This window comes from Hippocampus guttulatus, chromosome 12, assembly GCF_054856545.1.
Source record: "Hippocampus guttulatus isolate MCC_2025c chromosome 12, RoL_Hgut_1.0, whole genome shotgun sequence".
Taxonomy (NCBI): Eukaryota; Metazoa; Chordata; class Actinopteri; order Syngnathiformes; family Syngnathidae; genus Hippocampus; species Hippocampus guttulatus.
The window spans coordinates 19,295,031-19,306,692 of NC_141272.1; the positions used below are offsets into that span (position 1 = coordinate 19,295,031).

General features: G+C 42.9%; 1 protein-coding gene across 2 annotated transcripts; it reads left to right on the forward strand.

The window, feature by feature from the left end:
* The first annotated feature begins 850 nt into the window (after nucleotides 1-850).
* Nucleotides 851-11,219, forward strand: ywhae1 (tyrosine 3-monooxygenase/tryptophan 5-monooxygenase activation protein, epsilon polypeptide 1). 2 transcript variants are annotated; one of them, XM_086125005.1, is made up of 6 exons: nucleotides 851-1,087; nucleotides 4,609-4,808; nucleotides 5,342-5,448; nucleotides 5,579-5,785; nucleotides 5,964-6,100; nucleotides 10,132-11,219. In XM_086125005.1, exons 1-6 carry the CDS (start codon nucleotides 1,024-1,026, stop codon nucleotides 10,185-10,187), a joined length of 771 nt encoding a protein of 256 aa, XP_085981131.1. In that variant the 5' UTR covers nucleotides 851-1,023; the 3' UTR covers nucleotides 10,188-11,219. The 2 variants fall into 2 exon arrangements, with proteins under 2 accessions (XP_085981131.1, XP_085981133.1); XM_086125007.1 differs by lacking the exon at nucleotides 851-1,087 and adding an exon at nucleotides 1,114-1,221.
* Nucleotides 11,220-11,662: the final 443 nt, after the last annotated feature.

Genomic DNA, 11,662 nt, shown 5'->3' on the forward strand with positions numbered 1-11,662 from the left:
AAAGCCGGCGCCAGGCAACGTTGGTTCTCGCTGCGGGCGCTATCATCTTTTGTCTGGGGAGAGAGAGAGTGGCTGTTAGGACAGAAGTTGCACGTGTTGGTGCACAGTGGACAGGGATGGTGCAACACTGGGCTGGGAGGGCCTAAATCTCTGTCAGAAATCTGTGTAGCCTCACTTAAGCCTCTCGAGCATTGCAATTGAGATTCTAAAATATATTTACAAATGATTTTCTCAGCCCCCATATTTATCATTCGAGAACGCCCCACCTAAGCCCCTGGAAAGAAAAAAAATCCTGGAGCCCTCCCACACGGTGTCTGCATTGTACCATTCACAATTAAAACCGTTTAACATTTTCATTAACATCCGGTTACTATCCACCTCAAATGTTATTCTACTGTAAAATAATATATTGGATAACTTGGGCAATTCTTGAGGTAAGATACATTAAAAGTATACAATGTAGGGGAAATTACAGATCACTCTTGCAACAGAAAGGGTAACTCTCAAGGAGTTTTGTAACCTGATTAAAACAAAGGTCAACAAACAAACTTAAAACGAAAAGGAGGTCCCACCAGAAAATAGCCAAAGATTCATGGGTGTCTCCAAGAGTAGTATCTCCACTAAAGAAATGATCAGGGGGCTCTGCAGTTACATGAAATCCCCTTGGACATTGTCAGCGTGAGATAAACTCGCGTGGTTTCCCGGTTAGCATATTTCTAAAAATATATTTGGGGGAAGACACGCAACATAATTACACACTATCTCCGTTTAAAGTCAAAGGCTACGTATATCGACGTAACAGAGCAGACGAATCGGGTGCGCGTGCGATTGCCCGGATGAGACTGGCCGCCATTTTTACCTCATCCTCTCTGCTGCCGGTTGGGCGGAACACCGTTCGAATCGACCCAGTTGGTTTCTAGGAACCGCTGACAGACCAGCCAGGCAGGCATATTATCGTGCTCTCCCATCCCGACAAACCCATTTGTCATTTTAGACGGATCCCCACGAGCGGTTCTATTCGCAATGGCTGAGCGAGATGAATGTGTTTACCGGGCAAAACTCGCTGAGCAGGCCGAGCGATATGACGGTAAGCACACTTTGAGTGGGACATGCTCACCGCTGGCGCACCCCCCGCCCCGCCGCTAGATAACTAATGCTAACAGTGGAGCTTTGTTTGGCGTTTTTGCTACTATTACATGTTGCCAGGCTACTTGGCGAGAGGTAAGCTGCTGTGATTGGAACAAATTGCTCGCGCCTACTGCCGTTGGAAGGTATTGCTCGCAATTCTCAAACGTGAAAGGGTAACATTAAATAAGTGGCGTCCAGTGGCTCGCGTTAGCGAAAGGGCTCCAACAAAATGGCGGATCAGTAGAGCGTGAGCTGTCAGGAGTTACCTCCCTGCCCCATCGCGCCTCAGATCCCAACCGTCTTTCTTGTAAACGCACACAGTGGCTTTGTGAGAGTGTTCTTTATCGCTCCTACGAAGGGGATTGAGGTTTCGAAGCAAGTTGGTCTAGCGTGTGGTGAGTGGGAGGACAACTGTTGACTAGATGGGCCGCTCCTCTGCAGTTCTCATGGCCGAGCAGTTGAGCTCGATTGACGAAAATGACCCCCTCTTCCTCCCTTTTCTGATCTTCTGCACTCCCGTTAGACCGTCATACCATTAGTGGTCTCGCAGGGGCTGTTTTTAGACGCCCGCCTGTGCGGCAGTTATAGGTTGCTTAGTAACGTTGAATGAATGTGCCATGACTCACTCACGGGATTTGGAGCTGTGCGAGCGATTGATTGATGGGCTACTGACTACATGGAGACCTGCCTGGAATGTGGTTAACTTAATGCAGTTGTTCTGCAACTGGTCTCAGGTTCATCTTTTTATACGTGAAACACGTTCACAAATTCTGAACCGACGGGTGTCGCCGCCATACTTTAGCGTAGCGTGGTCATTCAGGTAATGCAGGTTTTTTGCTTGGTACATTGTGGATATTCTGAACCGTTTTGTAAGCCCATGCAGGTTGTCCTCATGCTGCCATGTTTAGTGAGTCAGGGTCTTGTGAACCAAAAAGTAAAATACCAACAATATGTTTATGGGTAGTCGTGATATACCTTGCTTTATTCATTTTGTTTTATTTTTTACGACGGTGAGGTTGCAATATTGCAAGACTGACTGTCTTTTACTTGTAAGGCCCGTAAATTGTTAAAATTATTTGTTTTGGCTAGTGTAAAATGTCATTTAAGTACATTCTAGAGGTGCAAAGACTAATCGACAACTGTTTGATTGTCAAATTCATTGGTAATGCTTTTTATAATCGATTATTCATTTGGATGGTTTTTTGTTTGTTTTTTAGGTAACATTGTCCGAATCCTCGGGAGTTTCAGCTTCTCAACAGAAAATAATTGTCCGATTTCTGTCGTCCTCCATCAAAGCACACATATCAGCTTTGTGTTGAATCAAAATAAAGCATTTTGCTTTTACTTTGGAAAACAATGATCAAGAATTTGGCCCCATTTTCGGACATGTTACGAACCAAACCAGTAACTGGATCATAACTCTTTTCTGTGTGTGCATTTTCTAAACAGTCATTTTGCAATCATGTCCTGTTTTTGATTAAAGGGGTGGAAATTAAAACTTACTTTTATTTGATTAATCCATTAATCAACAAACTCAATGGATTGATCGACTATAACAATCATTTAGTTTGTTTATTTTGGCCCATCAGTAGGAGCAGTTGAATATGACTCCACTAACTTTTGGCTCACTTAGAATATAACTCTTGTACTTGAATCACATTTTTGGTTTGGATTGTTTGATAATACAGGCCTGAGGATTTCGGAAATCTACGGTAACCGTTTTTCGGTTCCGTAGGATTACCCAATGGGTAACCACGGTAACTAATTTTGGGTTCCGTAAACGTTCATCATGGGTACCCATTTTTCTATTTTGACTGATATTCATAATCAAGAATTCTGATACTCAAAAGTAGAATGTCTAAAGGGTAAATGTTTGAACACTATGCATTAACAATGAACATTACATCAGCAGCCGTGTACTCCAGGTTTATTAAAACAAATAAATGAATCAAAATATGTTGTACTCATATGGCATCATGAATACAGCATACCACAAAATCATAGTATTTTTCCAGTCTCACACTGCAAAGATTAACTTACTGGTAATCGTTAATACAGGTAAGTATTGATGTGGCTTGACGTCCTCTTCCCAAGACGATGCATGTGTATTGTAACCTACTATCAATTTGATGAATCTACCACACGTCATTGTTAGCATGTTAACATTAGCATTACTACACCTTGTGACGAATGTTTTATTCATAAAGTTATCATGCTACAACCAGTAAATATATATTATAGAATAACTAAGACTGTTTCAGAATATTTTTCATAGGGATTAGCCTGTAGATCTCGTGCCTCCCGTCGTATCTCTCTCTCGTGTTCTGTGCATACATCACAGGTGAGTTTAGTGATACGCCCTTCGGACGATTTATACGAAAAATCAGACTGGCACTCCCATTTCTTAAATGTCGTAATTTGTAGACATTTGTGTGTTTTCTTTCGCCGCCATCTCAAACTTTCTCCCGCGCGATTTCTCAGTTTGCGGACTAAAATAGCAACCCGCATGTGCACATAACGTTATCTGTTCCGCCCCCCACCCCCAAACACTGAAAACAAAACGAAAGTAAATTAGAAGAAACACACACACCACACCACAAACAAACATACAGGCACAGTGAAATTGCTTTGATCATATATAGGAGAGATTCGATCGCATACAGTCAACTCGTGTGCGGTGACTTTTACGGGAAACTATTTTTCGGTACCGTCCAAATGACGCCATGGAAATATCACGCTACCAGTAACGATTGTTACCGTGAAATCCTCAAGCCTGTAATGTAAGCACAAGTGTTTTCAACCAGTAGTGTAATGTGTTATCGAGATCTGTTGCTCTCGTGGTCCCAAATTATTTTGTTCTTGTTTGTGAATTTGTATCATCACGCTTGTAACATTCTGACTTTGCTCTCATACTTTCTTTTTTTTCCTCCATAATTTTACAGTGTTTCTTTTCGGTATGGAAACAACAATCCTGCATAGTCCTGAATATAATGTAAAATTATGCATCTAGTACTTTGAGCAGCAACATAATTACATACATTTCTATGGTAGCAAGAGCATCCATCCATGCATTATCTAATCCACTTATCCTCACGAGGGTCGCGGGCTGGAGCATCCCAGCTGTCTTCGGGCACTAGACAAGGTACACCCTGAACTGGTTTCCAGCCGATCGCAGGACACACATAGACAAAACAACCGTTCGTGCTCACGGTCACAGTATCTATTTTGCCGAATTATTGACTCACATGATTGGAAACCTCTGTGTGCGGCTATAAAAAGAGTAATACATAATATTTTTTACTGTTGTATCTTGCTGCAAGGTGGCATCAATTTTGAATGTTGATCAAATAAAATTTGGCGTTTGGAGCAGATGGCAGACAGCTGGTGGCTCATGCATCAGAACATGGAAACGATGCACAGGGGATTCTCAAAAATTGAACCAATGTGTTGAAATGAGTGTTGCGTGTGTCTCGTCAACAGAGATGGTGTTGTTTATGAAGAATGTGGCGGGCATGGATGTGGAGCTCACAGTGGAGGAGAGGAACCTACTATCAGTGGCTTACAAGAATGTGATTGGCGCTAGGAGAGCTTCCTGGAGGATAATCAGCAGCATTGAACAGCGAGATGAGAGCAAGGGTGAAGAAGAGAAATTGAAGATGGTCCGGGAGTACAGGAAAACGGTAAAACATTTCACAGACAAAACGTAACGGCCCCTAAACATGTAATATAACTTCTCCCATTGTTGCGAATGTGCTTCACAATTCAAAGTGTCTTATTATGTACTGATGTGAGCTCACCAGCACCTATCACTAATACACACTACGATCTGCTTCAGAACAGACTGCATCTGAGTCATAGCTGGCAACTTGTGCACTCGCTTGCCTTTATGAAAGGAAATAAGAGCTGGGCTATTACTCAGGGAGAGGCCTGAGTGTGTCACGGAGAAGGCCAGGGGAGGGGAGCTGTTGAATTGCAGTCAATAGTTTACTGGGTAATCCTGCTGGAACAGTTTCACTTTAACCAATTAGACATCTACCGGTACATTTTTAGAGTTAAAAATTAGAGCCCGAAAAAAAACATAGGCGAATTACCGTTTATAATATTTGGTTGGCACTAACATTTGTCCGATTGTGTGTGTGTGTGCGTGTGTGTGTGCGTGTGTGTGTGCGTGTGTGTGTGTGTGTGTGTGTGTGTGTGTGTGTGTGTGTGTCAGGTTGAAGATGAGCTGAAGTCAATCTGTGGTGACATTCTGGAGGCGTTGGAAAGACACCTACTCCCCTCCGCTGTTGCTGGAGAGTCCAAAGTCTTCTACAACAAAATGTGTGTGTGTGTGGTCTCACTGTTGGAAAGAAGAAAAAAGCGTTGAGGGTCCCCAGCATCATTATACGTGTGACTACAAGACATGACTTCATGACAAGCCACGTTTCTTTTTCTTTTTGTACAATTTCAGGAAGGGCGACTACCACCGGTACTTGGCAGAGTTTGCCACAGGCAATGGCAGAAAAGAAGCAGCCGAGCAGAGCCTGGTGGCCTACAAAACCGCTACTGATCTTGCCACAACAGAGCTGCCACCCACTCACCCCATTCGCCTTGGCCTCGCGCTCAACTTCTCCGTCTTCTACTATGAGATCCTCAACTCACCGGATCGCGCTTGCAGGTTCTTGTTGTGGCTGTCCAATATTTTAATACTGCCGTGTTAACTCAACTCAACCTGTTGGTCTTTTCATTTAGCTGTATGAGCAACCAAGTCCGTTTTGACCAGAATGAGAAACTGCTTCGTATTTGTTGGCAAAGATCATAACTTGAGTCGACCAAGTAACTGCTTTTCTGCTCAGGTTGGCAAAGGCTGCGTTTGATGACGCAATTGCAGAACTGGACACGCTGAGTGAAGATAGCTACAAAGACTCCACACTCATCATGCAGTTGTTACGCGACAACCTGACACTATGGACTTCAGATATGCAGGGAGAAGGTGAGATGCATGTTGTCGCTTTGATTTGTCTCCCTCTCTTTCCACAAACTGATGCTGATGCTGATACACTGAAAAGACACGATGCCTGCTCGCTTGTTGGCTCCTACTTATAGTTGCTGTCTTGTGAAAAACAAATGGATCAAAATATGGTGTACTCATATGGCATCATACCATACAGCATACCACAAAATGAGAGTATTTTTTCCAGTCTCATACTGCAACGATTAACTTACTGGTAATCATTAATACATTATTAAGTATTAATGTGGCTTGACATCCTCTTGCCAAGACAATGCATGTGTAATCTGCTATCAATTTGACAAAATAATCTACCACACGTCATCGTTAGTTCTACCGACAGTTAACATTAGCATTACTGCACCTTGTGACGAATGTTTTATTCTTAAAGTTACCATGCTACAACCAGTAAATTATAGAATAACCAAGACTGTTTCATAATATTTTTCATAGCAATTACCCTATAGATCTAATGACCAACTTCAATACTTGCCTCGGAATCGTGCCTGCCGTCGTATCTCACTCTCGTGTTCTGTGCTTACATCACAGGTGAGTTTAGTGATAGGCCTTTGGACGATTCATACGGCTGATTGACTGGCATTCCCATTTCTTAAATGTCGTAATTCCCAGACCTTTGTGGGTTTTTTTTTTTTTCGCTGCCATCTCAAACTGTCATCTGCGCGCTTTCTCAGTTTCCGGACGAAAATAGCAACCCGCATGCGCACATAACGTTATCTGTTCCGCGCCAACACTGAAAACAAAACGAAAGTAAATTCGAAGAAACACACTCGCACGCCACACCACAAACACACATACGGGCACAGTGAAATCGCATTGATCACACAGGAGAGATTCGATCGCGTACAGTCGACTCGTGTGCTTTGACTTTTCCGCGAAACTATTTTTCGTTACTGTCAAAATGACACCACAGAAACGACACGCGACCGGTAACGATCGTTACCGTGAAATCCTCAGGCCTGATGTTTTTAACATCATGAAAAGAGCGCATGTTAAAACATTGACATTAAAGTACTGTACTGTACTGAAAAGGAGCACCACTGAGCACTAAGTCAGACTTTAATCACTTGCAGTTTTTGCCAAAAACATGAATACACTTAATTGGAACACAAGCATGTGTTGACAAATCTTACATTCTAATTTCGTGATCTTTTCCATTTTGCTTGAATAAATGATAATATAAATTAAAGGTCAAGTGAGAAGTGAACTTGGCCAGCCATCGTATGAGTAATACTTGGATCAAAAACTATTTAAAGCATTCTTTCGTTCATATTTTAAACGCCACACACCCAGGTTCATAAAAATCTTTTATGCATTTCTGTGGTATTAGACCATGAGTCACTCTCGGCAGAGCCTAAAAAATGAAGACTCGAACTCAGATGCCAAAAAAAGTGCACACAAACCTTGACTAAGTGATAGTATCTCTGCAAATGCCATTCTGCTTGCTTTCCTGTTTTTTAATAGTCGTGGTTACTACTAATATAATACTGGTAGAGTTACTAAAGTTTTTTTTGAAGGTAGTTAAGCCTGGAACAAATTCATTCACTTTACGTCATGTCCATTGGAGAATTAAAAGAAAAAGTCACAAGTCAACCAGTATAACAGAATGATTTGTGCTGGACTCCGGATGTTCTTCTGTATACTAATACCATGAGCCATAAAATGCATGTTGATGCTGCTAAACTTTTGGCAAGTAAAATTCACTGAGGAAGAGGGGTCGTATTTCAACTGACATATCTACTATGTCTGCTTCACAACTCGGTGCCCTTTATCGGCGGTGTTGTGTGCTACAGTCAGTCCAATGAATTTATGGTGTGCAAAGTGAAATACAGTTTCATTGTATGTCTGCGCATCAGTTCATGTGACGTACAAGAGCAATGAATGCCTGCTTCACCTCACACTTGGGATCACGACATCCACCGCTATCCCCATTTTTGTAATTCAGAGCAATATAAAGACAAACCAGATGTCTCACAACTCCTGGCATGAACTATCCCAAACATTACAGAAAACACAAGAGCTCCGTTTCTTTTCACTTATGCGTGGACGACATATTCAAGTCAATCTGCGGTCCGCACATGCATCTGCGGTCTGCAAGTGTAGAAACCATGGAAGAACCTTAAGGCCATTTCACGGCCACTACTTTCCTTGCATTTGTAGTGTGTTCATTGACAAAGATTCCACAAATCAGCCGTAACCGGAGGAGACCCATACGTTTTCAGCCTCAACGTACTGTGATTTTTTTTCGTTTGTTGTTTGACTATAAACAGTGAGTTTTGGAGGCAATGTAATATGCAATTGGAGGTTACGCTTGACTTGTTGACTGGTCGATGGAAGTAATTTGAGAACACAAACAGTGGAGAAGTTCTGCAGGCTACACTCAAATGCTGAACACATGCACCGAGTTTTCAGTGTTTGCGGCTGGTCAAATGGACAACCAAAATGGCTGCTTGTTTTGACAGCTGTTTGTGTCAATGTACAGGAGGTCCTCGGTTTGCGACAGTTCCTTTCTGTTCCTGCGGCTCTGATGTAAACCTGGATTTGTATGGTCTGTCACTAACGTATGCTAACATAGTTACATTGTTGTTGCGGTAAATAGTAGTACAATAACCACTTTAAGGCGATCAAAATGAAATATTGAACAATGGAAATCATCATGTCTGGCAGTACCTGAGCATGCACCGTTCTTTCTTCTGCCACATGAAAACATACTCTTGCACGGCTGCATCAACTAGTTTATTTCATGCCGTTCAATATCCTCAGACAGTCGTAAACTCAGGGACCACCTCTAATCATACTCGATAGTAGGTCAACTCGTAATAGTTATTTTATACTTCAGGGTTCTACACTAACTTTTACACTAGCAGCCCGTGTGCGACGTACAGGATGTGGTTGTACCCTTTTTGGGGAGGTACAGCATGACCATATTTGCTGACATATAATAGTCAGTTTCATCGGATGTAAAGATTGACAGTGAATCAATATATCTGCAAAACATTTTGCTGTAACAAACTTTGTTTGCAACAAGCAGTGACTGACAAATGTTCAAACATATTTCAAATAACTTGAAATGAAGATTTAAAATTTTGAAAAAGCGAGGAAACAACCTCACAATGCAGAGTTTGTGGGTTCGATCCCAGCTCCGGCCTCCCTGTTTGAAGTTTGCATGTTCTCCCCGGGCCTGTGTGGGTTTTCTCCGGGTACTCCAGTTTCCTCCCACATTCCAAAAACATGCATGGCAGGCTGATTGAACACTCTAAATCAGGCATGTTCAGCTCCGGTCCTGGAGGGCCACTGTCCTGCCTGTTTTCCATCTCTCCGGGCTGCAACACACCTGATTCAGATGATCAGCTCATCAGCCGGCTCTGAAGCAGCATTAGAACGATCCTGATTATTTGAATCAGGTGTGTTGCTCCTGGGAAAGCTGGAAAACAGGCAGGACAGCGGCCCTTGACGACCGACTTTGGACACCCCTGCTCTAAATTTTCCCTCTAGGTGTGAGTGTGAGCGCGGATGGTTGTTCGTCTCTGTGTCATGCGATTGGCTGGCAACCGGTTCAGGGTGCCCCCCCCCCCCCCCGCCTACTGCCTGGGATAGGCTCCAGCAACCCCCGCGACCCTTGTGAGGATGAAGCGGATCGGAATGGATGGATGGATGGACAACACGATTTACAGTTGTGGGAGGAGCTGGCTGGCTGGCTGGCTGGCTGGCTGAGAGAGCGAGCGAGAGCCACAAATGCGGAAAGAAACCTGTGTGCTTAGCGGTGCGTGGCTCTGTCAAGGCAAAATTGACAATCATAATAAGCAGATTTGACTTTAATAAGAAAAAGGGAACGAGTGCAATCAACACAGCCATCTCTGCAGTGCCTCCCCGGTCTAATAATCATCTGCGGATTTGCCTCGTGGCGCTCAATGCAACATGTGTGTTGGTTGTGGTGTGAAAGTGCCACCCGTTTGCGTTTCTCACTGACACAACTTTGGTGTCTGATGTTGCAGGAGAAGAACAGACCACAGAAGCACTGCAGGATGTGGAGGACGAAGCACAGACTTAGAGAAGACTTGGGCACTATCAGCCAACAACTTGTGACCCCCAAAACTCAACCAACTGACGCCCCTTGACCTCCTTGGTTTTCCACCCTCTTGCCTCGCCCCCTTTCCCATCCCGCTCTTGTCTTCAGCCTCTGCTACTCCAGGACCCAACAGGGCCCCAGAGGTTGATCAGTTTGTTTTTCCTCGGTTTTTTTTCCGTTTTTTGTTTTACATTTTACATAAGCCCTTACACCACTACCACTTCATTCAGTCAGGAAATACAATGTTAGAGAGACAAAGAGAAGCCCCTGGGTTTTATTTTATTTTGTTCCTGGTACACGTTTTCTTTATTGTTTGTTTCTTTTTGCTTTTCCTCAATATTTTTATCAGTTGCTGGATGTATTGAGAATCTTTCTTAATGTAATTACAGAAATTAACTTTTATTACTGAAAATGTTGACTATTAATTAATGGGAGCTATTTTATCTTTGTTTTTAGTGATTCAATGTTAACTTTTTCATGGGCACTTTGGAGAGCTGCATGTGTCTTTGTTTTTTTATGTTTGTATTTCGGAGGACGTTGGCAACATTTGTGATATCCACGTGGGGCAAAGAAGTGCTATTACACGGCAGTCTTTTTTTCTCTTCTGTTTGATGTAGGTGTCTTTGGACTGTACTTTGTGCTCGGTACTGTAACAGTGCACATACACCTGAAGGTTGCATTATCATTTGCTGTTTGAATCAGGGGTAGGGAAAAAAAAAAGACAAGTAACAGTTTGGCCCTACTTCATAGAGAGCCTAAAAATACAGTTGTTTGCGCTCGCTAGTATTCTTTTCTGCAGCTTTCCCCAACTTTGTACTAAACTTCCTTTTGGTTGAGTGCGTGTTTCACTGCAGGGTCTTTTGCTTCTCTTGTTTTGCTGCATCTTGTGTAACTTGGAGCTAATTTGTACTACTGGATATCTGACTGGAGCCACAGACAGGGAATCTGTATTGTTCTTACTGAAACACAGCATGGAATTAACATTAAACAATCTAAATTAAAAGAGAAGAAACATTCTGTCTTGTTTTTGTCATGGAATGCCATTTTGGAAAATGTTTTCTTTGTGTATGGGATGGTGGTACATCAGTCTTTCCCAAGTGAGTATTGGTGGTGGCGTGGCTCAGCCTCAGTGATTGGTTGTCTCCCAACGAGGTTGTGGATTCGATCCTCAGCCCATGTGACCATGTCAAAGTCTCCGTGAGCAAGATTTGAACCCCCTTTGCGACTGATGCTCCGTCGTCAGTAGGCGAATGAGGAGTTGGTGCGAAGTAATTTGAATGCCTTCTCGGTGGAAAAGTGCTATACAGTGATACCTCGCTACTTCGCGATTCACTTATTGCGGATTCAGTGCATCACAGATTTTTCCAAAGTACTGTATTCAGAAAAAAAAGGCTGAATGACTCGGAGGTTTTGTACATGCCTGTACTGTATACAGTACTGTATGCAGCGGGCACTCA